The 27,252-nt window shown below is 38.1% G+C and overlaps 1 protein-coding gene across 4 annotated transcripts in view; it reads right to left on the reverse strand.

Annotated features, from left to right (window-relative positions):
• st18 (ST18 C2H2C-type zinc finger transcription factor) overlaps positions 1-27,252 on the reverse strand; it is a 417,712-nt gene that overhangs the window by 228,199 nt on the left and 162,261 nt on the right. The window contains exon 1 of one of the 4 annotated variants that reach the window (XM_043688317.1): positions 14,615-14,667. The exons of 1 other annotated variant lie outside the window; for it this stretch is intronic. Coding sequence is in view for 1 of the 3 variants with exons in the window: in XM_043688315.1 (XP_043544250.1) it covers positions 14,622-14,628 (7 nt within the window). In the remaining 2 variants the exon portion in view is untranslated. Of the gene's footprint in view, positions 1-1,249; positions 1,349-14,614; positions 14,668-27,252 lie in introns of those variants that run through there. 2 more of the 4 variants (XM_043688315.1, XM_043688316.1) reach the window with 2 other exon arrangements.

Here is a 27,252-nt window from a genome sequence, read left to right on the forward strand (position 1 = left end):
ATGGTAGCTACTTTCCTGATGATATTTATTGTAACAACCATGCAATCATTATGAAAACATGGTGCAGTGGTATATCAGAGATTTCAGCATGTACAATTTGCTTTGTGATAAACAAAACGAATGTGCTCTGTCTTGCAATTAACAATAAAAGTTCATTAAAAATGTGAATCAAATTATTTTAAGAAGTGTTAACTGATGATGCTCAGCTAACACACAGAAGTGTACCCTCAAACTATCAAAGCCTTAGTTTAAAGCCAATGATTAAACACACATCTGTTTTTATGCCATCAGCATAGTTCAAACTCAGAGCCGCCGTAAACCATCATATTGAAATATTTTTCCTATTTTGTTAAACAATACATTGCAGCTGGTTAATATTTACTGTGAGCACTAAACAATAGCTTTTTTAGTTTGTTACTTAGGCCATCCTAACTAATTTCTAAATAACACCTTTCTGTGTAGAACTACAGCACAGGGAAAGAAACATACTTATAGTAATACAAACAGTGCCATCTGCACAAAGTCCTGTCAACACATCACTCTGTTCATTCACTGCTAGAATCATAGGTGTTTTATTGATGTAAACAAGTTATGATTTTAACAACAAGCACAGAGGGAGGACCAAAAATATTAGTTCTTGTCCACAATTACCAGATCGCACATTCATCATGTTTTGTCCTATTTTAAATAAAAAGTCAGCTAATGCAGATCTGAAGATATGAAATGATAGTTGAAAAGTCATAAATGTTACATTAAGTATCTGTGAAATAAACTAGAATGGTTGGCTTAATATAAAACCTAGAATGGACAAGGTATAAATAAAACAGAACCTTTACAGAAACTTCTTTTGCTGTTATTTAATGACAATTAAGTGAAAATGTCTTCAAAATAAAATTGCAATACGGTTAACATACATTGCTTATTTATTCACATTTTCAACTTACAATGTGAAAAACAAATGCAACGGTAGGCAGTAGAAAAAAAGTGAATTTAGACCAATTACCAAGCAAAATATAATCAGTTACAAAATGGAGTTCCTGAGAAAATATTTACTCCAGGAACCGATAAACCAATACAGAAAATTAAAAATTGTCTTTCTTTTGGAAGTCTAGGTTGTTTGGAATAATAATGTAACTTTGCCTTGATGTGATAAATTATTACTTTTCCTCTAGACTCCACTCAGCTGCAGTTAAAGGGAAAGCGGATTTGCTCTTCTGTTCTCCAGGGTACAATTGTTAGACTGACTTACCATTTCCCTTTTAGTCTTTGTTCTGCTTCTAAAACTGACACCAGGGAACCAATGATGAAGTACAAACAGGGGTGGGCCAGGTTACTCCAATGTGTCGCATGCAACGTATGGGGACTCTCTGTGATACTCCAATGAGCTGCTGAGCTTTTTGTAGGCTTTGTGTCATTTACTTAACGACCAATCTCATTAGCTAGCTAGTACAATGGGCTGATGCATTTTCTGTGTAAATACAGTACCCAGTGGCCTTTGGGGTCACTCTTGGTCTGTTCAGAGATGCATATTTACTGTAAATCATCAAAACTATGGAATGTTTTATATATCTGACAAAAAAGTAAAAAATATACTTATCTATTTATTTATCAAAACAGACTAATAAATGTAAAATGATGAAAACAGAAGTTATTATGGAAAGAATACAGTTGAATCTAACTTCAGGTGATCTGGCAAAAAGGAGGGAGAAAAGGAAATTTCAAATAGGTGACTTCAATTTCATGGCTTTTTTGGGCTATGAAGTTGCATAGTATTTGATGCTATCAACTTCATATGCACATCATAATGACTCTACATAAATCTGTTCAATCAATAAAGACATAAATGCTTTCACCCATTACTCAATAATCTTCCAATCTGCAAAAGCAAAGTTTGAAATTCAGCTTTAAGATTTTAATTTGTAGTGACAGAAGATGAATATACACTGAAGGTGATATGAAAGGTATTTGGAGATCAGTTTCTTTCCCTTTAATGACATATTTAATTTTGCGAAGCAAAACAGTACCTTACTAGCTGCAAAAGGAATTGTCATTAATGACATATATGTGACATTAGAAGTTCTAACAATTTCTAAAGTCAGGAATTAACTAGGCCTTGGTCATAGTTCATATTTATTTTTAAACAATTTCCTTTATTGTACCACTCTATTTGCAACTTTTATGTTTATTTATTTCTTTTAAATGATCCAACAGATTTAATTGTTTTGTTTATATATTTTTTCCTGGTGTGACCTCTTACTGAAGGAGTATGAAATTGACTTGTAGATATCTTTGTGGTCTCCACCAATGCCAGTCTATAACCACCCAGGCATGTGGAAGGTGGAAAAAATACTAAAGAAGCTAGAGCCCTGCTGAATTTTCCTTCCTTCTAAGCAATTCAGCATTAGAGTAAATTACGTTAAAATAGAAAAGGATCTCAATTGTAAGATTTGATTATTAATTTGAGCTTCAGAACTTGATGCCTGTGTCATTTCTGAAACATGACCCCATATTGCATATATATCATTCCTGCAATATAATCTTCAAATATTAATGCCCTAATTGGGTTGAAGGTGAAACTTCTCCCCAATTAGTGATGCCAAGCTTTATGAGGAGGTGGGAGATGCCTGGTCGAGAGTCACAGTAAAAGCAGATGGCAGCCATGTCAGTGCATGTTGCTACCTTACACAATACTGGAGACAGGAATTTAAAGGGTAATGCATTCAATCTCATAGAAAATTGCCAAGTGGAAAATGTTTATCCAGTGCGGAAAAAAAACAAAGTTTTGTAGCTTCCAAAATTAAAGCTCCACTAAAATACAGCAAAATCAACTAGTTCTGAAGATGATTCCTACTGGACTCAAACCTTTAACACTTTCTTTCTCCACAGATGCTGCAAGACTTGCTGAACTTCTCTGGCTTTTGCTTGTTTTATTCCAATTTTTCTGGTTTTGACAGTTTTTGTTTTGCTAATGCCTCTTGGGCCTTCCTGTCCTTTTTAAGTGGGCTATCAACTGGATGTCAGCAGGTTGCTAGATTCCCCCCTCCAGTCCACCCTTTGAAATTTATTTGACATTTCAAGCATTGTGCTTCAGTGATCCCATTCAGGAACTCAGCATTAATGTGCATCTGCACTCCTGAACACACTTTCATCCAATTGAAAATCCTACCTCAAATGTTGATTGAGGATTAATTTCTAAATTCAAGTATGTAAACATTTGATCTTGAGACTGAAATACACATTAAATTTTATGTGATTGCATGCATCATGTAAGCTTAGCATTTCTCTAATTTCAATGCCTCTTTTACTTTGCATACTGCCTGATCCAGTTGGGAATCACTTTCCTGGCCCAATGAATGGGAGCAAAGGTTTGGGTGATAGGTAGCTAATACATGGGACCTGAGAGAAAATCCTGGACATTAGATAGATGCTAAAGAGAGAGTGAGATAGAAATCTGAGACCAATGTTTCTTAGTTGGACATAGACAAGCACTGCCACTCCTCGTGACCCACAAGAGGTCCATAAAATATTAAATAAGCTGATGATCCAGGGCATCTCTAGTTCCAATTTTATTGCACATATCTTACGAGAATATCCCAGCACTACAGGAGGGACCTGATCAACAACCTAATTACATCACTGGACCTTGATAATCAAATATGTGATGAACGTCTGCCGGTCTGTGGTTGACATTGTTGATGCTGCTGAAAATCGGTGACTAAAATGGCAGCAGGCAGATTGCATTGCAATAGCATGTGGCAACCAATTTAGCCATGTACCTCTATCAATCCCATCAGATGTGCAGATTTTAAAGCATCCTCTACTTTCAGATGCAACAGTTAACATTGCTTCCCTGTCATATGTATTTATGCAATCTTTTTCTTTATCTAAAACCCTCTGCCTATGCAAAGAAATCCAATGCAACTTCAAACTAATTTGATAGGCCAACTGAAATATACTTTAGCACTCAATTAAGCCCCACAGCTGTATATTACTGGATACCCCAGTTAAAAATTTATCATTTTTTTCTATTTGTACAATAAAATGCTCTATTGTAGGAATAAAGCAGGAAAACACATTATTCCCTTCACATCGCATCTTCTGCAGATCAATCAGAAAATGAAAACAAAAGCAGTTGTAAACTTCCCTGGGAATCAGCTACAGTTCTCATCCACTCTTGTTGAGGAAGACTTACTGTTTACAGTGTGATTTGTAAACAATTGGGAGCAAATGAATGAAAGTGTAAATAACCATTCTATGAATGCATGGTAACATTAAAAAGCCCTTCTTTTCCACATAACATATAATATAAAAAAATTTGTTCAAGATGATAGTTCCCTTGATGCTGTCAACAAACATTAATTTGAAAACTATATCTGGGTCAAAAATAACATTTTACAAGATCATGCTAACATTAAAGTTACACTGATCCCATACTGCTAATATCAGCACCCGGCAACTTACAAGAAAATAAAACTCTTCCAGCAGATTTAAATTTTATATACATATGTAGTGTTATTGTTCGAAGTGACCCTCATTTTTGGGTGGGGTTATTTTCACTTGGGTCACTGGAGATTTCTCTCTCAACTGTCGTGTGTGAAAGGGCAAGCTTTGCTTGAATCACTTTAACAGACTGTGCACAATCTGGGCTGTTGCAGAACTATCTCCTCTTGCCCGGACTCCATTCAGGCCTTATCTCTGTTTACCAACCACCATTTCTCTTTCTTCCACACAACTATGGCTTTCTTTTACAATCAGCCAACAGCTGACACGGTGCCACAACCTCAAAGGCAAAAAAAGGATAAAAAGCCCAAGCTGTGCAAACAATGAAACAGAACAGGTTAATTCAAAACCCTGAATTTTTTTTAAAGCCAACTCATTAGAAAGAAACATACTCGTGGAAAATGTATTCTGATATGTATAAAATGTGCCAGAAGCAGTCAGTCACTTTCATTACCAAGTTTGTTACTGCCAAAAGAAAATAAAAATTGTTGTTTCAAGTTGAGAAAATTATTTCAATTGTGCAAGTTTTATAAGATCTAGTCACAAGACATAAACAAACATCTTCCATGTTTTATATTCAATATTTATTGAAATTAAACAAATGAAAAAATCTTTACTTATCACAATTATTAAAGAGATAAAATGAGGGAAAAAAGCTTGTTGTATTTTATGTACGTTTTCTTATTTCATTGTTATAAATTTATCAAATTTGGAAAATTAAAATATTTAAGCAATGAATTCTTTGAAAGGCTATTTCCTTAAAATGATTTAATGAATTAAATTTATTCCTACACCAGCTGTTGTGCAGCAGATGGATCCATTTTGAAGCCTTGTTGAATTCAATCCATAAAACTCATTTTGTAGGATTATCCATCCAAAGTTTCATTTACTGTTAAGGGACAGCATTGGATTTAAAATGGCATGACGTTACACTGGATGGAGCTTTTATAACATATTAATATGTGACCTGTCTGATCAAATGATGCAAGCCATCAGTATTTTCTTTCAACAACTATGAAACTGTCAAAGAGACTTTTACTGCTTTATACATGTGCAGACATATATAATGCTAAATACAACTAGCATGTATATAAGTGCAAATATTTGTTAACCATCTATTGTATCCATATAATATCAATTGTAATATTTCCAACTCCCATCTGTCAGAAATAAGATTCTCCGGGATACTTTGCAATTGTTTGATTGTCATTAAATTCTTTTACAAATGCCCCTGTATGTGAAACATGGATAGTTGGAATTTGTGGAAATGCTAAAAAAGAAATGGATTACTAGGCAGGATTCTACAAAAAGGAAAGTTTACTCATCATGCATTGATGGGAAAAATAGTTTAACCATCTGCTTAAGTCCCTTCTAGTGTCATCATCTTCTTTGATACAAGCTACAATCATAAATCAATTCTTTAGACTTCTGAGTATATTTACAAAGCAAAGATAATTTTCAATAGATATGGTTTGCATAGAAAATAAACCTAATATCATGTAAAAAGGTGCTGATTCAAAACTTTATGAACAACAACAAATTAAAGCTCTTAGGTATCAAGGTTAGCTGACTTCAGTTTTCCTGACTATTATAAAACTGCATATTTGTTATACCTACCATTATCTGATTTAAAATTTTTAGTAGGACAAGATCATGTCACAAATGTATCCTTCTCTCACATTACCTCCAGAGTTTAAATTAATTTAAGTAGAAACATTAATGCAAATATTACAAAATGCATTCTAAAAGATCACATCACCATCTGCCACAAGAAGGGCTTCATTTTCAGTGACAAGGTCCCTTCGAATGTGCGAGACAGTTGGCAATCTTTGATTACACTCACTGGGCTTGCTAACAATGTCAGAGGAATAAATAAACTACTACTTTTACTGAAGCACGACAAGGCAAAGGTAGAAACATAGTGATATGACCTGAATATGTTCATACAGAATAATGTTGGAATATTACATGGATAGTATTCAACAGTACAAATAAAAAGAACCAGTAAAAGACACAAGCACCAAGGACAGTTCCTCAAAGTTTCACTTGAAACCAATACTTGTATATTCTGTGCAGGTGAGTAACTAGCTCACCACCTGAATTTTCCTTCAAAAGGAAGTGGATTACTAAGCATCTCATTATGCTGTTCATATTTCTGCTCTGATTAATTAGCAGAAGTTGCAATAACACTGTTGGATGGTATTTTCCATATGTGATGGCCTGTATGACACCATGATTGGAAACTATCAAGGGACATAGACTTATAGAAAATGAGTTAATCCAACTTCAATTCATTGTTTACAGATTTCTAAAGCAGTTATTCTATAGTGTTTCTTTCCAATGCTGTGTCAGTTGGAGCTCTTAATCATACAGTGCTCTTTTTGGCTGAATGGTTTACTTTTAAATTCAGTTGAGGGCACATATGGAAAATACTGTCCAACAGTGTTATTGCAATTTCTGCTAGTACATCCCCTCATGACATATTAAGAAGAGTTTAAAAATTCAAAGGAGCATGGATAGGGTGAATAATCAAAGTATTTTCCCCAGGCTAGGGGAGACCAAAACTTGAGGGCATAGGTTTAAAGTGAGAGAGGAAAGATTTAAAAGGGACCTAAAGGGCAACTTTTTCACACAGTATGTGTACGGAATGAACTGCCAAAGGAAGTGATGGAGGCTGGTACAACTACAACATTTAAAAGGCATCTGGATGGGTATATGATCAGGAAGTATTTAGAGGGACAAGGGCTAAATGCTGACAAATGGGACTAGATTGATCAGCAAGTCGGAATTAGACTGAAGGGTCTGTTTCCATGCTGTACATCTCTATGACTCCAATCATGTTTTACAGTAGGGTATCAGTGGCAATGGAGCTTCCCACTTCCACAAGTGGCTCAGTAGTGCAATGGTTAATTGTGCAAATGCAAATTAAAGAAGCTGAAATCAAGCAAGGGAGATTTGCTTTGTGAAAATAATTTACTTAAATGAAGACATCGTACACAAAAACAGTTGATTGTTTTGGTATGTAATCTACTTCCTTTTTCTATCAAAACTCTTGTTTCTAGTAACAGCTTGGCCTTTATCATTCAAGAAACTGATGTTTTTCCACAACTAATAAACTGAAAGACTGAAACTAATTTAAAAAGAAGTGATCAGCAGTGAAGAACTCAGTATACTATATCAAGTAGTTAGGTACAGAATAAACTTCACATGATGGTCACTTTTTCTGTGCACTGATCCATCCTGAGTTTTTCAAAACATTACATAGGCCATTCGATATTGCACAGTTTGTTGATGCTATGATGCCCATTTCAGACTGACTGACATTTTTTTGTGATTGCGTGCCAACACAATCACACTTTCCAAAGGCAACTATAGGCAGGCAATAAGTGCTGGCCTGCCAGCAGCACTCTCGTCCCATGAGTGGATTAAAAAAAGTATTGAGACTGGAGAAATTCCTTCTTTGACATTATTTTCATTATAAATCAATAATTGTGCAGCACAATATAAGTCAAGAGAAGTTCAACACAGCAAATTATAGACAATTATCAAGTAATAGTGGAATAATTCCAGCCCCTTTCAGTTTTGAAGACACATCATATCAGACTCAGTATTAATATTGTTTCTCTCCCCACAGATGCAGCCAGACCTGTTGAACTCATCTAGCTGTTTCTAATGCTTTATGAAGCGCAATTCCAGATTAGTGTTGATTTAAGTTTTTGGACCAAGGTAACAATATATGTCTTTTTTAGATCATTTTGTTTAAATTATTCAATATATTCAAAAAGGTTATCTGCTTAACTCTTTGGTAGCTTTTATATTTTAATAATTTTTTTTATGAGTAGCCCGTGAACAACTAATATACTGCTTCGTAAATTCACTGTTGTAAGAGTGGGACTTTATGAGGGAAGAACAGAAAGGAAAAGGCAGTTCCCAAAATCATGTTGTCTGATATTCAAATGGAACCCTTCAGAGGTAAAATACTTCAATAATTCACTCCATTTTATCTGATTTAGTTGCTATTATGAATGTTTATGGTCATAGGCACAGATAAGATGCAAAAACCCAGATAAGGAGAACGTAACAGAACCAGCAGAAAAGCAATAATTCACTTTGTCAATAAATTGAAGATAGGTTCAAATGACAGGTCCTCAAAAGTTTGTAAAGTTACTTCAATATCATCTGTTGCTACCATTATAACCTACTGCATTAAAAATCTCTTCCTTTCCATGAGTTCATTGGCTTATGCTGAGATACTCAGGGCTTCTATATTTATTTAATCTAGAGAATTCAGGGTCTTACTTTTCCATATTATTGTATCAGGCATAGATCAATTTGGCAAACAAACATGTTTTACAGTTTAGTTGCTCATGGATTGATTATTCTTCTGTCAAAGGGACAAATATAATAGTGAGAAGGCAAGTTGGCTCTGGAAGGATATTTCCTCCCTACCCTTGCCTCTGACCACCTGAGCCCCACCTGATGTGTTCCCCACGCTGAGAGATCTGAAAGAAAATAATCTACCTTCTTGCCACAGGATGCTCTGATGCCTGGGTCTCCAGCAATGGTCTCAGAGACCTAGATGCTGTCCATTGCTCATTGGGTTCTAGTGGGGTCAAACTTCACTGTCAAGGATCTTGATTTACTAACAAGCTTGTTCATCAGCAATTAAGTGTTTTATTGGAGCTTAATCTGGCTAGCTATCTTTTTGGTGAGGGCAGGGAAATCAGTTGCGCTTTTCCAGCAACACATTTTCAGCTCTGATCTCCAGCATCTGCAGTCCTCACTTTCTCCCAGGGAAATCAGTTACCTTGGAAGATGCCTACTTCCACACAGTGCATGGAGCATTACATTTTGGCCTTTGTATATAGTTTATGGTCAATAAATATCCTTTGTCTGCATGATTCATTTGTAGCTTTAGCATTCATAGATCGTAAAGGTATGTCACATGGATGCCATTTTAGTGATGGTATTAACGCAGGTTCAGGTAGCATCCACCAGTTGTTTGCAGGGAAGGCAGATTGTAATGTCAATCAGCATATAGTTGCAGCTTGACATCAGTGGTGTTATTATAGAGCTTAACAACTCAGTTAATGCCTTCCCTCAAGGCATGAAGGCTCAGTGGTTAACACTGCTGCCTTGCAGTGCCAGGGACCCAGGTTCTGTGTGAAGTTTGCACGTTCTCCCTGTGTCTGCGTGGGTTTCCTCCCATAATCCAAAGATGTGCAGGTTAGGTGGATTGGCCATGCTAATTTGACCATAGTGTTCAGGGATGTGTAGGTTAGTTGCACTAGTCAGGGGAAAATGTGAAGTAAGAGAGGAATGGATCTGGGTGGGTTAATCTTCGGAGGGTCAGTGTAGACTTGCTGGGGTGATACAGTGGCTCAGTGGTTAGTACTGCAGCCTCACAGCACCTGGAACCCAGGTTTGATTCCAGCCTCGGGTGATTGTCTGTCTGTGTGGAGTTTACACATTCTCCCTGTGTCTGCATGGATTTCCTCTGCGTGCTCCGGTTTCCTCCCACAATCCAAAGATGTGCAGATTAGGTGCATTGACCATGCCAAATTGCCTTTAGTGTTAGATACATTAGTCAGAGGAAATGTAGAGAAATAAGGGAATGGGTTTGGGTGGGTTACTCTTTGGATGATCGGTATGGACTTGCTGGACCGAAAGGCTTGTTTCCACACTGTAGGGATTCTAAGTTCTAAATTTTAAGTTCAATCTTGTCCAACTGAATATATGTCCAGAAGCAGGACTGATTCCTCACCAGTGTTATTTAAAAGTATCATCAGCTACTTTCAAGTTATGCATTGGCTGTACTGATCACACTTTATAATCACAGAATCTCTACAGTGTGGAAACAGGCTATTTGGCCCAACAAGTCCACACCAACCCTCTGAAGAGTATCCCACCCAGACCCATCCCCCTTTTCCTATTACTTTGCATTTCCCCTGACTAATGCACCTAACCTACACATGCCTGAACACTATGGGCAATTTAGCATGTCCAATTCATCTCACCTGCACATCTTTGGACTTTGGGAATCGGAGTACCCGGAGGAAACCCACACAGACACAGAGAGAATGTGCAAACTCCACACAGACAGTCGCCTGAGGTTGGAATCAAACCTGGGTACCTGACACTGTGAGGCAGCAGTGCTAACCACTGGGCCACTGTGCTGCCCAATGTTGGACTTTTTGCCAGATAACCCTGTTACTTTCACTGACACATAAGGGAGGTCATTAAGGTTCTGTACTATAAGAAAGTTAAATGTATTTAATTCCATTTTTTCAAGAAAAGCAGGTGAAACAAGTATCTGGCTTGAGAGTTGCAGACTTCCCCATGATATACAGTATTGTTGACAGCATATTGCATTGCGGATACGATGTATTAATACTGAGATGGACTGTAATTTGTAGTGATTCCAGTCCCTCAACACCCAGTTAATGTGCTCAGCACATTACATAAGTCAATACCCAGTATCCTGGCAGCTGACATTATGCCTTCATTTTGCAGCAGTCTATTATAGCATCTGTATTTGAGCCACCATCACAAAACAGAGAGAGGCTAAAGGGCAAGAGGTCATGTCCTTTTACAACATGGTTCACAACTCTACTGCATAACCCGACTTGGGAAGTAAAACCCATGTTACATCATTAAATGTGATGCAGCAGGAGATTGGGTATCTGAAAGAACATTTCTGTCTGACTCAGGCTGGAGAGTTCCTGCAGCACCTGACAGAGCAAATACCAATATTTATTGTGTTCTTTTGCATGTCACACATTTGTGCCATCAAGCAGAGACAAACGTTTTATCAGCAATGAAGTGGATAGCTGATGAGCATGAGGATGAAGAGCTTGTCCATGATTGACTCATCTGACCACAATCTTCATACGCACAACCTCAAATTCACCTATTCAATACTTATACCACACTCTGTCACTGACTGCATAGAATTCACTTGGTCACAATGAAACAAAAGTCACTACAAAATAAACATGCAAGCAAAATTTATAATTCAAACTTTGCTATATTGCATTCAGGTATAACCTAATCAATCCTGTGATTCACAAGAAGCCTCTTTTGAATACTCGTATCTACAGCTATGGGGCAGCAGTCTGAGCTTGAATGAGAGCAGTTTGAGTTTAACTGATATTGTCTTTGAGCTTCTAGTGCAAAAGTGTTAAATACTGCACCATAGATTGATCCACAAGTATGCTAATCGAGTTGGAAACTACTGCCAAACTGTAAAGGTTAGGGTCTGGCTTTTCACAAAGTCATGTGTCAAATTGGTACCAGACTCCACCATCTTACTTAACATTGGCTGGCCTGTTAATCTATCAAGCATTTCCTTTCCCTGTACACTGCACCATGAATATTTTCATCTCAGTAATCTGCAATTGAATTCACATGTAACCTTGTATTCTGATGAATGAATATTTGCTATATCTTTACTCTTGTCCTTACCATGAGCCATGCTTCCCTGATGTCACACCTATTTATAAATTTGCCTCTTAAACTACCGCTACATTGTGTGCAGTGTCAGTAGCTGAGATGTTAGCTGCAATTGACACTGTATCTTTGTTGTCACTATTTCCATCTTTTCCTCCACTTCCACCACTTGCTTTTTCCCACGGCAATAGTGGGCTACAACATTTGGGTATCTGATAGGGTTGTGTTAAAGGAAGAATGAGGATTGCAAGAGGTGTTTGCTTACACCATAGCTTGTAAATCAGTTGAAATTGAGCAATAGGAGGAGAGTAGATGTGATAAGGGGTCTTAAGTATGAAAGTACTATCATTTTTGATCATTTCAGTTCAGCGATTGGTTATGGCTATGAGCTCAATGATAACAAATCCATCAAGATGCCTTTATCAGTAAAGGAGATGCAGCTCTGTCTGTCTCCGTCTGGTTAGTTCCTGCTGATTCTAGTTATACACCAATTTGTCCTGAAAGAGACAGGGAACTGTTTCATTGAGTGTTGTGCAATCTGTTTGGCTGATATGGTTGTCATAATTGAATTGCAGGCAGTGTGTGCAATCTGTGAGATGTGGGTGTGAGGCTTACAACAGCAAGTCTGAGAGGGTGAAGTGAAGCTATGAATGTGAAGTACAAGTGATGAGCAATAGGAATTGTTGATCGAAGAGTGACAGAGAAGGTTGGGAGATTGGTGGGATATGGCATCTGAAGGTACAGTCAATGACCTTGACCACTGGTGGAGGTCACTGAAGGTTTTGCAGCATTGCATCTCGGTCCTTCTTACTTAATTTATGGTATTGATCATTATGTCTGTCTCATCCCACTGCCTTCAAGTGGGATTAACTGGACAGGTTTTGATCCCATGTGAATAGATCAGATCCATCCCCTCTTCAATTTCTTCACCAAGGCATTACATCACAATGAACTCTTCCTCTGGCTCAGACCGCCTTTTATCACAAACAATTCCAGGACCTAATCCAGTCAGAATGAGCCTTTTAGGAGAAACAGACTGGCTTTGTGCAGTCCCAGTTAACTATAACTTGGTCTTGCCTCACACAAACTTGGTTATCCTGATGAGGCATTCAGGAACCGAACAGTGCATTTTGCACTGGTTGCATGCAATTATCACACAAATTAGCAGGCACTGTGAAGTTACTCTGCTGCCTATATCAGAAATAATAGTCATGGATTAATCATGCATCTCAAACCAGTGATCATTTTCAGGGGTGTCCAATTTAGCTGTATGAACCACCCCAAAATAATGTTACCAATATAAATGTTGAGGAAAGCAGTGTATGCTGGCATTTTGTATGTCTTTATAAAGAAGTGCAGTAATATCAGCATCTGTGAGAAGGATTACATGAATAGCCCCAAACTCAAACACTTAGAGATATTAGTATACAATTTGGTCTTAGAGGAAATAAAGAAGAAAATCCTAGTTGCTTGGCTACAGGGATTTACAATATGCTATCGAGAAAAAGAGTTCACTAATTGATAAAAACACTTTTTTGGAGATTTGTGTTTTAGTTGAAATCTTTAAACACTTAGGCTATGTGTATGAAATGTTTCCTTTCCTTGCTCTTCGTCAACTTATCCAATTGGAAGTTTATTGTTACTAGAAGTGAGGTACTGTATTTGAAAATTACTTTACCATTAAATGTAAGTGATACCAGTTAGTTTCAATTTCAATATCCACTTTGATAGCATATTTTAAACATTTTGCAATAAATCTTTTTTTGAAAGAGTTCATATTAATCAGAGCATTAAACTTGAAGTGACTACATTTTCAACATATGTATTGTGTATATAAACATAATATCATACACCTAATTGAAATATAAGTAATATTTTGAAAATCATTGAAAATCACTGCATACTAAAAAGCTGAACAAATGGAAATGCAGCATTCGTTTACTGAACAAACTTCCTGGATAATAATGATAATTATCGATGCACCACTCACCAGAAAACAACCAGCCAACAGAATTTCTACTGATAACCAGGCTGGTCTTTCTCAAAATATACATATATATTCCTTTTTACTTTTTGACCCAAGGCTAGTTCATTCACATTGTTATTGCGCTGATAAGCTGTAGAAGGCTATTCAGAAATGTACAAAATAGGTCATGCATTGAGATACAGTACTTAGTAAAAAATATTCTTGTCTGATGCATTCCCTTCTTCCAAAAACATAAGCAAAGTCTAACTTTAAAATAGAAGCTTTCTCAATGCTTATACATAATTGTGAAAAAAAATCTATCTAAAAAGCCCAAAAGCCTGTACTTAAGTACATAAAAAGAAACTGTTTCTTAAAAAAGTTTTAATAAATTTCAGGATGAATGCAGCATCGTTTCTCTAATGAATTTTTAAAATAGTGATAATAATGCTGCTTTCAGAATTTCATATCAAAAAGCTTTCATTCCACTTAGATTCACTGAATCATTAATTAGCTCGAACTGATTACAGAAAATTACATTTAGCAGATTGAATCGTCTACATTGAATCACATGTGCATTAAATCTTATAAACATTCTGTTCTTTTCTCATAAGATTAATCTTCAAAGAATAAATGTTAATATTTTCACTCCAAACAAGAACAAGAAAAAAGTTTAATCTAAACTCAGCACATGCTTCACACCTCTTACTTTTCATCTGCTTGTACTGGAGCTGTAGCAGTCCCCAAGATGCGATATCCAGTGCCTTTGACTGCATAGAGATAAGCACCTGCATTTGTGTGCGTTTCTACGTCATACATCCCTATTCATAGCCCTCAATATTCTACATTTGCACATCAACAGCCTCACACACAGATTTCGGCTCTGGGCCCAAAACTTTCACTTTAATTTTCATCACATGATTGCTGCAGCATATGTCCTTCCAAGCTTCCCATATATCAGTCATCATGCAAATGAGATAGAATATTACTCCTCTACAGCAGATGGCCAGGGAAGATAACAATGGCTGAAGAGGGGAGATTCAATGTCCCTGACTTTATTGCCACGGCAACAACAATCTAAAATATATATAATGGAAGCTGCGTTGATTAATTTTGTAGGCTCTGGTATTCTGATTTTGAGAGTGAATGGGCTCAGTTAAAAAAGGTGCTGCCAGCTAATGTCCCTAGAAGACTATCTATAAAATCCAGGGACTAGGATATTATTTCCAGTGACTAACAAGGCAACAGCCTAGCAATTATTTGAGAAATTAGGAGTAATTCCTCCCTGTAGGCCTTACATCCCTTCTGTGCTCTTGAGTCTAGAAGCACATGTATTTGACAGACCTAGATTAGACATTGAAAAGAAAAGTGCCTAAAGATATTGCTGCAGAACTTGCACACACTATACCCTTGTGACATGGCATCAGGAATCCAACATGCTGTGTAAACATAAGCCCCCAGCCAGAAGTAAATAATGGCAGCACTCCACATACACAGGTCAATTAGAATGACAAAGCCTGCCACACTTATGGGTGGAGCTGAAGCTTTTGCAGCACAAGGCTCTGAATGAGTGGCACACTTAATGGCCTTTCTGGAGCAGCAAGTATTTCCATTACCAGCTGTCACTGTGGGACACCAGTACAAGCTTGTCTCTGGGTTACAAGCTTCCTCCCTAGAGATTAATGTGTGCACCAAGTCAATGGCAAGTTTTTTTTTATTAACCTTTTCAGTGCTAAACATTTTTACTAAACATGCTCTGCAAAATTAATGTGATGACTGTACTAGGTGACAGCAGACCTACTGTTAACCAGGATGGAGACAATCCTGTGCATCAGACAGCACTGTTTATTAGGCTGACATAAAGGGTGAGTGCAATGAGACAGCAAAATGAAGTACACAGCAAACTGTAAAGATGTTTTTAAAACCGGATTGAAAATTATCTTTCCCCTCACTCTATTTTCAACTCAATTAAGAGAATTTAGAAAATAGAGAATCAATGTTGGAAGATGGTCAGAAATGTTACTTAGTTAGGAAACCTGGATGCAATTTAGTCCATAAACTCCATGTGGTTAACAAAAAGTCATTTTCTCAGCATGATTTTTATAACATGGAATCACATCCAACACTGAACTCAGTAAACACTACTATCTAATTCCTGGCAAGATACCTTTTTATTCTTAGGAACAGGAACGCTGGGTGGGTAAAATACAAAAAAAACTGAAGAGATTTTTAACACTGGAGTTGAAAATAACCGAATCCATGTGTTTTTGAATAATGAACAGCAGGGCAGTGCATTAATCATAGAATCCCTACAGTGTGGAAACAGGCCCTTCAGCCCAACAAGTCCAGTGCTAACCACTGAGCCACTGTGCTGCCCCAGCAAATCCATACCGACCCTCTGAAGAGGAACCCACCCAGACCCATTCCCCTATTACTCTACATTTACCCCAGACTAATGCACCTAACCTACTCATCCCTGAACACTATGGGCAATATAGCATGACCAATTCACTTAATCTGCATGTCTTTGGATTGTGGGAGGAAACCATGCAGACACTGGGAGAATGTGAAAACTCCACACAGTCAGTTGCCTGAGGGGGGTAATCGAATCGAGGTCCCTGGTGCTACGAGGCAGCAGTACGAACCATTCAGTCACGATACTGCCCTCAAGAGTCATTTGGCTGAATAGCGGTCACTGCAGGTGTTCATTTTCATCCACCTGACTGATCCAGAAATGACTATGTAATAGTCTAGCTGAAAGGTTTTAAAACTGACCAATTCATTTTTATTTAGTGGGGACTAGAAATGAACAACAAGGTGAAGTGCAAATCTTTCTAAATGTTGGTACGATGCATTTTAATTGAACAATCTAAGCAGACACAGAATACTAAGTAGAACTCTCAAGTAGCCTCAGTGCAAAACCAGCGACCTTATTCATTTTTGATTGAGGCAGCTGATATGATTTAGAGCTCAATTTTCACCTCATGGTAGTAAGCATTGAAACAAGAACAGAATTGGGTTCAATTTTCCTGATTTATATCTATGTGTAGTGTAACTATTTCCTTCAGGAGTAGAGAGCAAAATGAGATTATTCAAATTTATCTGTAAATGTCCCACCCTCACTGGTCATGAATGAGTTTATACAGACCTCTTAATAAGTTCAAGGTGTCAGTCATCTCATGCTTTAAAATATTAAACTCTGTGCTTCCTCATTTCCAATGGAAGAAGTTTCATGTTTTGTAGCTATTTTGGTTTATGAACTGTACCTACTTCCTTCATTCTTAACCCAAAACTTTGTTTTGAACCAGTTCCTGATATATTTTGTTCCTCAGTTTGCTTATTGGCAAGTTATGACTCTGCAGTCATTGAAATAATCAGCTTTGGAATGGACAAGTACTGCAGTCGGCAGGTTTGTTATTGAGGCAGTTATTCCGCAGTTACTGTGTTAAAGATGCCAACTTGGAAAATGGTGTGAACCAGCATCATTGAACAACCTTCTTTTGTGGGTTAATGCAAGGGAACTGTTGTTGTTAAGTACTTTAATACATATACAGCATTCTGTTAACTGACTACTGTATGCAGTGGCACTTCCAGATCCTTTATATTTCCTTTACTCCACACAACCTATTGATTAGGCTGACCTATTGACATGCAGGGATAGTTCCACAATTCCCAACTATTATCTCATTCAAATGTCCATTGTTTATGTACACTGACAGTCCATTTGATCATAAAGATCAGCACAGTCCCAACATCATCACATATCCACACTTCTGCCAAGCATAGCTGAAAGCTAATTACTAATTTACCACTATATACCCAGAGTTCCAAGGGCAGTGTAGACAATATTATCTATTTTAGTGTAGACTTGGATCTTAATCTGGGATATTCCTCGGCTAAACTACTAACATCAAAGGAATCGGTGGATGCACAGAGCTGCATGATATGCAACATCCTTGAATGAATCACAGCAAATAACTGAGTCACTTAATGTGATCTAGTGTGGGCACATGCACACAAGTCTAGGGCTGGATTTTCAAGTGCCTATAGTGCTGGGATCAAGTGTGGAAATGATTTTAAAATAGTGCTTCTGGATGATGTACCTGCTTTCAGATGTTGTTGTGATGCATATTAATTTTCCGAAGAAGGATGAGGAGGGAAAGCAGTAAAAGACACAGCTCCCAATAACTATCTGTTCTGCTCATTGAAGAGATTGTTAACACCATGAATGGGAACAGAATACAATGTTCAAAAGTAGAACTGGTAAAGGGACTAGTCTGAGACACATTAGTGCACAACTGACAGAAGCATATTGAGGAGCCATTGTTAGTTGTGACAACAGGTTTAAGACCTTGATGTAAAAGAATAATTAAACAAAGGTGCTCATGTGGCACCACAAGGTTTCCATTACAGAGCAGAACAGATTAACTACCTGAAAAGTGAACATTTGACCGCTTCTTTGGACAAGAAGGCTATTGGCCCTCTGCTTTCCTGGTTTCTCCATTCATCTAGACAATGTCATACCCAGTCAAAGCCATCTCCTTTGAAAAATCATCCTCTCGAGTCATTTCCCAACTCCAGGTGCCACTAATTGGGTGCATCTCCAGCCTTTGTAGATACAAATTGTGGTGCATCATCAACACATGATGTGCGATTGGAGCATGATATAGACATTAAGCACTTCAGGGTAAAGCGTTAATTATACCTCTTCGCCAAGTGTAGCCACTGAACATGTGAGAAAGGAACTCTGTCATCGATGTTAGATGTTCGATTACATGGAGCTGAAAAGCCTGTAAGACAGCAACAGCGTGTCCTCTCTTACTATACCTTGAAAACAGAAGTATTACTAAGGTTTATTAAAGTTCACTCATGAGAATGTAGACTTTATTTTTCTACATGGTGGCAGGTAGTTACCAAGCCCTCTGGAAAAGAGCAAGCGGAAGCCCAAAATGAAACCTAGTGACTTATATTCAGTGCTATAAGGAAACCACAGTGTCAGCTCTATATATCTGACACCAGAACTGGAAGAAGTACCGGAAGAAAAGATCACGGACACTACTGGCAATAAGTGATGGACATCAAGAACAAACTAGGCCGTGAGGCCAAGCCTACATAAAAGCTGTAAAAGTGCAGCACAGAGTCCATAACCAAGACTGTGGCAAATAACAAGAAGCAAGAAGTGCCCTGAGTAAAAAAAAAATTCTAGTAAACAACAGTGACCTACAGAAAAACATAACCCGACAAGAGTGGAGTGAAATTCTACAGACCATGGATGGAAGCTCATGCAAAAGAGTGGGAAAAAAGAGCTGTCACCACAGCCACCAGATCATCTAGAAAATGTAAAGTGCCCAACCAGACTGTGTATTGATGGTGCTGATGGTTTACCAGATACTGCATTACTTCAGGCTTCAATACAAAGACCAGTAAGTGACTAGTGGTAGTGCTGACACCATCCTAGTAAGACAATGTTTTGTGGAATAAACTGCAAGATTTGAACATGCAATTAAAGCTTTTGACTTCTATTTCAGTTTAAAATGAAACCACCTTATAGACTAGGTAGGGTTTAATTGGTGCATCCAAAAGCTGCAGTAACCATTGAGTCCTGATTTGTAACACCTCATAGGGTCATACAGCATGGAAACAGACCCTAAGATCCGACTCGCCCATACTGACCAAGTATCCCAAATCAAACTGAACTAATCACATTTACCTGTGTTTGGCCTATATCCCTCTAAACATTTCCTCTTTGTGTACCTGTCCAAATGTCTTTTAAATGTCATAACTGTACCTGCATCTATCAATTCCTCTGGCAGTTCATTCTGACTACGTGTGTGAAAATGTTGCACCTCAGGTCCCTTTTTAAACTTTCCCCTCTCATCTTAAAGCTATGTCCTTAGTTTAGACTGCTTTACCCTTTGCAAAAGACCTTGACTATTCACCCTATCCATGCCCCTCAAATTTCCAGAAGGTTACCCCTCAACCGCCTGCATTCCAGTGAAAGAAGTCCCAGATTATCCAGCCTTATAACTCAAAGTCTCCGGTCCAGGTAATATACTTGTAAATCATTTCTGCACAGTCACCAGTTTAATAATATCCATCCTTGAGCTGGGCACGGCGGCACAGTGGTTAGCACTGCTGCCTCACAGCGCCAGAGACCCGGGTTCAATTCCCGCCTCAGGCGACTGAATGTGTGGAGTTTGCACGGTCTCCCCGTGTCTGCGTGGGTTTCCTCCGGGTGCTCTGGTTTCCTCCCACAGTCCAAAGATGTGGTTGCGCTTCGGCGGGGCAGTGTGGACTTGTTGGGCCGAAGGGCCTGTTTCCACACACTGTAAGTAATCTAATCTAATCTAAACTGTACACAGTACTCCAAAAGTGTCCTCACCAATGTTGTGTACAACTGCAGTATTATGTCCCAATTCCTTTACTCAGTGGTCTGAGCAATGAAGGCAAGTGTGCTAAACATCTTCTTAGCCACTCTGTTTAGCTGTAACCCCACTTTCAAGGAACTGTGTACCCGAAAGTCTCTGTTTGACAACCCTATGACTAAATCAGTTCTGTATCCATTCTATCAGGTCACCACAGATCCCATGCGACTTCAGTTTTTGTACCAGCCTGCCGTGAGAAACCTAACCAAAGGCCTTGCTAGGGTCCAAGTAGACAAAATTCACCACTCTGCCCTCACCAATCACTTTTGGCACTTCCTCAAAAAATTCATTCAACTTTGTGAGGCATGACATCCACTGCACAAAGCCATGCTCCCTATTGTCAGTGAGTTCGTATTTTTTGAAATATAGTAAATCCTTCTCTAGTAATTTCACTATTACAGGCGTAAGGCTCACTGGCCTGTAATTTCCCACATTACCCCTTAAACAAAGGAACACCATTGACTATTCTCTAGTGCTCTGAGACCTCTCCTGTGACTAAAGAAGATACAAAAAATTCATACAAGTCTCAGCAATTTCCTCACCGCCCTCCCTCAGCATTTTGTGATAAATCCCATCAGGTCTTGGGGACTTGTCTATTTAAATGCTTTTCAAAACACCCAACATCATCTCCTTTTTTAAATACTGATCCACCATAGAGTAGAAACATACCCCTCCCTGCCTCACTATCCACCATGTTCTTCTCCTTTGTGAATACTAATGCAAAGTATTCATTAAGGACCTCATCCATTCTCTGGCTCCACATATACATCCATTTGTCCTTGAATGGAGTTATCCTTTCCCTAGCTACCCTCTTGTTCCTTATATGTGTACAAAATACCTTGGGATTTTCCTATAGGCCAGGAACAACCCCATATTAGTATAAAAACAAGGTCAGAATTGATGGTGTTTACTGGTAATTTCACAATGTTCTGCATCATTCATGACGACTCAGATAACGAAGTAGTTCATGTTCAAATGCAAAGATTTGGAGGTAGAGGGCTTGCTGTCATGATGCAATGATAACAATCTCTCTCCCAATGTCAGCAAAATAAAAGAAGTGACATTGACTCCAGAAAGAAAAGAGGAGAACACGTCCAGCCTACATCAATGGAGCAGAGATTGAGAGGGTTGAAAATGTCACGTTCCTAGGAGTGACAATAATCGACAACCTGTCTTGGACTTCCCATGTAGATGTGATGGTCAAGATGACACAACAATGCCTCTTCTTTCTCAGGCGCCTAAGTAATTTGGCATGCCCATAAGGACCCTCACCAAATTCTAAATTTGCACCATAGAAAGCATTCTATCACAGCCTGGTATGGCAACTGTTCTGCCCAGTACTATAAAAAACTACAGAAGGTTGTGTGCACAGCCCAGACCATCCCAGAAGCCAACCTCCAATACATCGACTCCATTAACACTTCCCACTGCTGCAGAAAGGCTGCCAATATCATCAAAGACCCCTCCCACCCCGGCAATGCTCTCCTCTAACCTCTTCTGTCAGGCATGGATAATTACTCGTACTATATAGAAATTTGTAGCAAGAGCTCTTTATGACCAAATCATATTGGAGATGTAGGTTGAAGCCCTTTCAGAATTTTTATATTCTATGGAAGATCTTACACTATATCAAAAAGTATAGTCTTCCAGATAGGCTGAACCTTGCAAGCAAGATAGACAGAGGATTCACTCAACTGATATCTGGAATGGAATGTAGGGATGAGGTAGCGAGCAAGAGGCAACCAGTTCAGGAAAAATTGTACTGACTGAGCTTATGTTCATTGGTGATTAGAAGAATGAGAGCTGATTTTATTGAAACACTAAAAATACTGAGAGAATTTATCATTGTCGATGCTGAAAACATATTGCCCCTTGTGACAAAGACTAGAACTAGAAGACACAGCTTTGAAATAAAGAACATTTAAAACAGAGATTAGGAGAATTTTATTATTTCAAACGGTCATGTTTGTGGAACTGTCTTCCACATAGAATAGTGGATTCAGGGTTTTTCAATACTTTTAAGGAAAGGTGGATAGATTTTTGACTAACAAAGGAGTCAAACGTTACCCAGCATAAACAGTACTGTAGAGTTGAGGCCACAATCAGATCATGCATGATCTTATTGAATAGTGGTCCTGAGGAGCTGAATGACATATGCTTGCTCCTAAGCTTTATGTTCATATATTCCGATCTGGGGAGTCAGAAAATTATTCTCGAATCAGCTCACTGACTCTGACACAACCACTTTATTAATTTGAGATATAGAAATGAGTCAGGAGACATGAGCTTCAAGGTGGAGAGTGCATAGATTCTATCATTACTTCTAGTCTCCATTATAATTGGAAAACTCAGTGTTGACATTGAATCTTCCCAGCCATCAATACTGAATGGCATTGGAGGTGGGCCATTTTCAAATGTTTGCTAAAGCAGCAAAAGGTGATTTCAACCTACAGCATGGAAGTTTTAGAACATGCCACCCGAGTCTACAACTGTACAATAGATAAATACTTCCAAGGACAAAGAGAAATCCTTCCTGTGAAAGGTATTTGGTACATAACAGCAATTAACTACAGGAAAGCTATACAGGGGAAAGAAGCTGTTTAATTCCAGAATGGATCATACCTATGTTCAAAGTTCAAAAATTGTTACTTTATAATAAGCAAACAATAATCTATAGCTGAACACCAGCAACAATTTAAGGAAGTGCTCAAATAATCTCTCAGCAAAGAAAAAGAGAACCAAGCTCCAGAGCAACTCAAGACTTGGATCACTTTGGCAAAGGTTAAGATCGAGCATAGAGAAGTGCTTGAACAGATTAAAGTAAACTAAAATTAGAGCAGTCTAACTACTTAGATGCCCAGCTAGTAACAATTACATTATGTAGTCACGTTTTGGAGACTGAAACCCAACAGGCTGTAGCAGATGACTGGAAATCCTTTATACAGACATTTGAATATTCAGTCCAAATGAACACAACAAATAGATACATTAGTGGAGAAAAAAGTCTCTCTTTCACAGAATTGTTTCAAAGTCAAAAATCATTAGGAACATGGGAATAGGAGTAAGCTAGTTAGCCCATCAAAATTGCCCTGCCATTCAATTAGGTTCTGGTTAATCTTCTACCTCAATAACATTTTCCAACAATATCCCATATTCCTTAATGTCATTAGTCTCTTCTGTAGTAGAACTCCTTCTGTAGTAGAACTCCTTCTGTAGTACATATAACTTTCCTGAGGTAAAGACACCAAAATAGTACACAATCCTCTAGGTAACAATGTCACCAAGATTCTATGCAACTAAAGCACAACAAATCCTCTTGAAATGAATGCAAACATATTATTTGCCTCCCCAATTGCTTGCTGCTCTTGGATGCTAGGTTGAAGTGACTCATGAAAAAGGGCATCCAGATCCCTTTCCACACCTACACTTTCAGCATTAAGAAATATTCTGCCTTACTGTTTTTTTTTCTACACCAATGACTAACTTCACAATTATTCATGTAATATTTAATCCATCATGTTCTAGCCCATTCACGTAGCCTTCCCAAGTTCCTGTGAAGCCTCCTTGCAAAGTTCTCACAATTTAGGTTCCCACCCTTCTTGGATTCATTGGCAAATTTGGAAATATTACAACTGGTTTTGACAGCCAAATAATTTATATCGATTTTAGAAGTTATAGCCCCTGGGAAACCCCGCTTTTCTCTGAGAATGATCAATGTATTTCTACTGTCTACTTGCTGTTTCAAAGTCAATTCTCAATGCTCACTGGTACCCCAAATCCTATGCTCCCTTATTTTACTTAATAATCACTTTTTTTTAACCTCCTTTTAGATCTTCTTTTAGCTCTTCAGTTACACAATAGCCTAGTATTTTTGGGTGATTTTCTGTATCTATCAATGTAACAGTTTGGATTCACCACCATTTCCTTGTTTTCCACTATTAGACTTGATTGCCCTACCCGTAGAGGGCTCATATTTCTCCTTGCTATTTTATTTCTTCACACATATCAACAGAAGTGTTTGCAGTTTGTTTTTATATTCCTTACTACCTTGTATTCATGTTTTCTTTTCCATTTCCTTATCAATTTCTTTGTTCTCCTTGGTTGGGTTCTACATTTTTCCCCAATCTGGAATTCTTATAAACTACTTCCTTTGACTTAATGTAAGCTTTACTTTCTTTCTTTAAAAACAGTTGATCCACCTTTTACCATTAGTTGTTCATGCCTTTAAAGAATGTATGTTTGTTGTTGTGAGTTTGCCAACCATCAAATCTTATAATGTGTTTTCCAATTGACCACAGCTAACTTGCCATTCACACCTTCATAGTTTATTTTGCTCAGACTTAAGACAAACATTTAAGGTGGACTTTCCTAAGTTATCCTTACTTCCCTTGATGCCATTAGTTTCGAGAAATTTATCAATTTCTGTCTTGAACATGCTTGGTTATTGAGCTTCCACATTTCTCTATTGTACCATTCCAAGATTCACCGCCACCCCCAAGAGTGAAGCAATTCCTCTTCATCTCTGTCTTAAATGGCCTACGCCTATTGTAAGGTTATATCCCTCCTGGTTCTAGAGTCACAGTCAGAGGATGCATCACATCTTGGGCGGCACTGTGGCACAGTGGTTAGCACTGCTGCCTCACAGCTCCAGAGACCTGGGTTCAATTCCCGCCTCAGGCGACTGACTGTGTGGAGTTTGCACGTTCTCCCCGTGTCTGCGTGGGTTTCCTCCGGGTGCTCCAGTTTCCTCCCACAGTCCAAAGATGTGCAGGTCAGGTGAATTGGCCATGCTAAATTGCCCGTGGTGTTAGGTAAAGGGTAAATGTAGGGGTATGGGTGGGTTGCGCTTCGGCGGGTCGGTGTGGACTTGTTGGGCCGAAGGGCCGGTTTCCACACTGTAAGTAATCTAATCTAATCTAATCTGCATCCACCCTGATATTGCCAGTAAGAAGTTTGTATATTTCAATAAGATTGTCTCTCATTCTTTAAAACTCTAGGGAATATAGACACTGTTTCCTCAATCTCTCCTCATAAAATTATCACATCATCATAGGGATAAGATTCTGAATCTCCAGAAAGTTTATCCTTCCTTCGATAAAGAGACCAAAAACTCTATACAATACTCCAAGTGAGATTTCCTTAATATTATGTATAATCTTTACTCTGATATACAAATCCCCTTGTGATGAAAGCTAACCTATCATTTATCTTCTTAATCGCTTGTTGCACATGTTTTTAGTGGCTCGTAAACAAGGATAACCAAGTCCTTTTAAAGACATCAACAATTCTCAGCTGTCACCATTTAAGAAATACTTCATTGTGTTTCTGTACCTTTTCCATCAAAGTGGGTAATGCCACATTTATTCACAGTATACTGCATCTTCCATGCTCTTGCCCAAGTTCCCTGGAAGCCTCCTTGCATTCTCTTTTCAACTTACAATCTCACCTGGTTTTGTGCCATCAACAAAGTTGGAAATATTACAATTGGTCTCCAGATCCAGATATTTTCTAATCAGCCTGTTCAAAGATGTTATTGCACACCTCCAGAGCAGGTGGGACTTGAACCGGTCTCTTGACGTAAAAGTAAGGACACTAATACTTTGCCACAAGAGACCTAATGGTTACATGGTCACCGTGAGGTGAGCTTTTAGCTATATTCAAGTTTCAACACCTGCTATGGTGGGATTTGAACACAAATGCCCAGATCACTACTAATCCAGTGACATTACCAGTATACAACCACCTCCTGTTCATGACTACTAAAATTCTTAAGTGTAGTCACTGTTTTCATGTTTGTTGTAGATATTTATGTGGTGGGACTTGAGCCCGGGCCTCCTGACTCGAAGGTAGGGTTTCCATTACTGTCATACAAAATCCTGATATCCACATCCAAATCATTTATGTAGGTTATATACAGCTGTGGCTCCAGCATTGCTTGCAGTACAATCTAGTAACAGCTTTTCATTCTCGATTAATGTGTTTATTCCTACTTCCTTTCCCCTTAAATAGTAGGGTTACACTGACTAATTGCAAGTCTGCAGGAACCATTCTCAAATCTACAGAACTATGAAAGATAAGCACCATTCTCTCTAATGTCACTTCCTTCAACATTCTGGGATGTAGCACACCCAGTCTAGGGGACTTATCAACTTTAAATGCAGCTATGTTTGTGAGTACTACCTCTTTATTAATGTTACTTTCCTTTCATGCTTCAACTCCATGAGTCCCTTGATTCCTTAGCATTTCTGTGAGATTTTCTGTTTTCTTTTGTGAAGACAGATACAAAGTACTTGTTAGTTTCCTACCAAACACCCATTCTCCTTGATAAATTCTTCTCTCTCAGCCTTAATGGACTCACTTGTGTCATTGAAATTTTTTCTTTATGCATGCCTGAAGAAGCTTTATCCATCCACCTTTATGTTTCTCATTAACCTACCTTCTCATTTCCCTTTCTTTATCAGTTTCTTGGACCGCACTTGCTAGATTCTAAATTGCAGCTCATTCTCAGGCTTACCATGTGTTTTGGCAACATTATAATAAACTTTCTTTGATCAGATGCAATCTTTAAGCTCTTCTTATTATTCACCGTTGATTATGAATTATTAGATAATAAAAGCTTCAATTAAGTGATACTCATACATTTAAAAATGACACTTACTGTGTGAGAGAGAAACCAAAACTTCCTTTCAGTTTGCAGTAGTCTAGCAAAGAGAAGTAATCCCTTGAAAATGATACATAATCAGTACAAAGATGACCTTTTGAGAGAAGGCTTACAAATACATGAGTGTGCAACCCATCACTCTGTAAACTAGAGTGCCATGGGGGAACATCTTATTGTTCCTGACCCAGAGTGCATTTTTCGATGAAGTGCTTATAAGTTTTAATACAATTTTAGAAACAATTTTGTCTGCATAG

The sequence above is a fragment of the Chiloscyllium plagiosum genome, chromosome 4, assembly GCF_004010195.1.
Source record: "Chiloscyllium plagiosum isolate BGI_BamShark_2017 chromosome 4, ASM401019v2, whole genome shotgun sequence".
NCBI classification, from domain to species: domain Eukaryota; kingdom Metazoa; phylum Chordata; class Chondrichthyes; order Orectolobiformes; family Hemiscylliidae; genus Chiloscyllium; species Chiloscyllium plagiosum.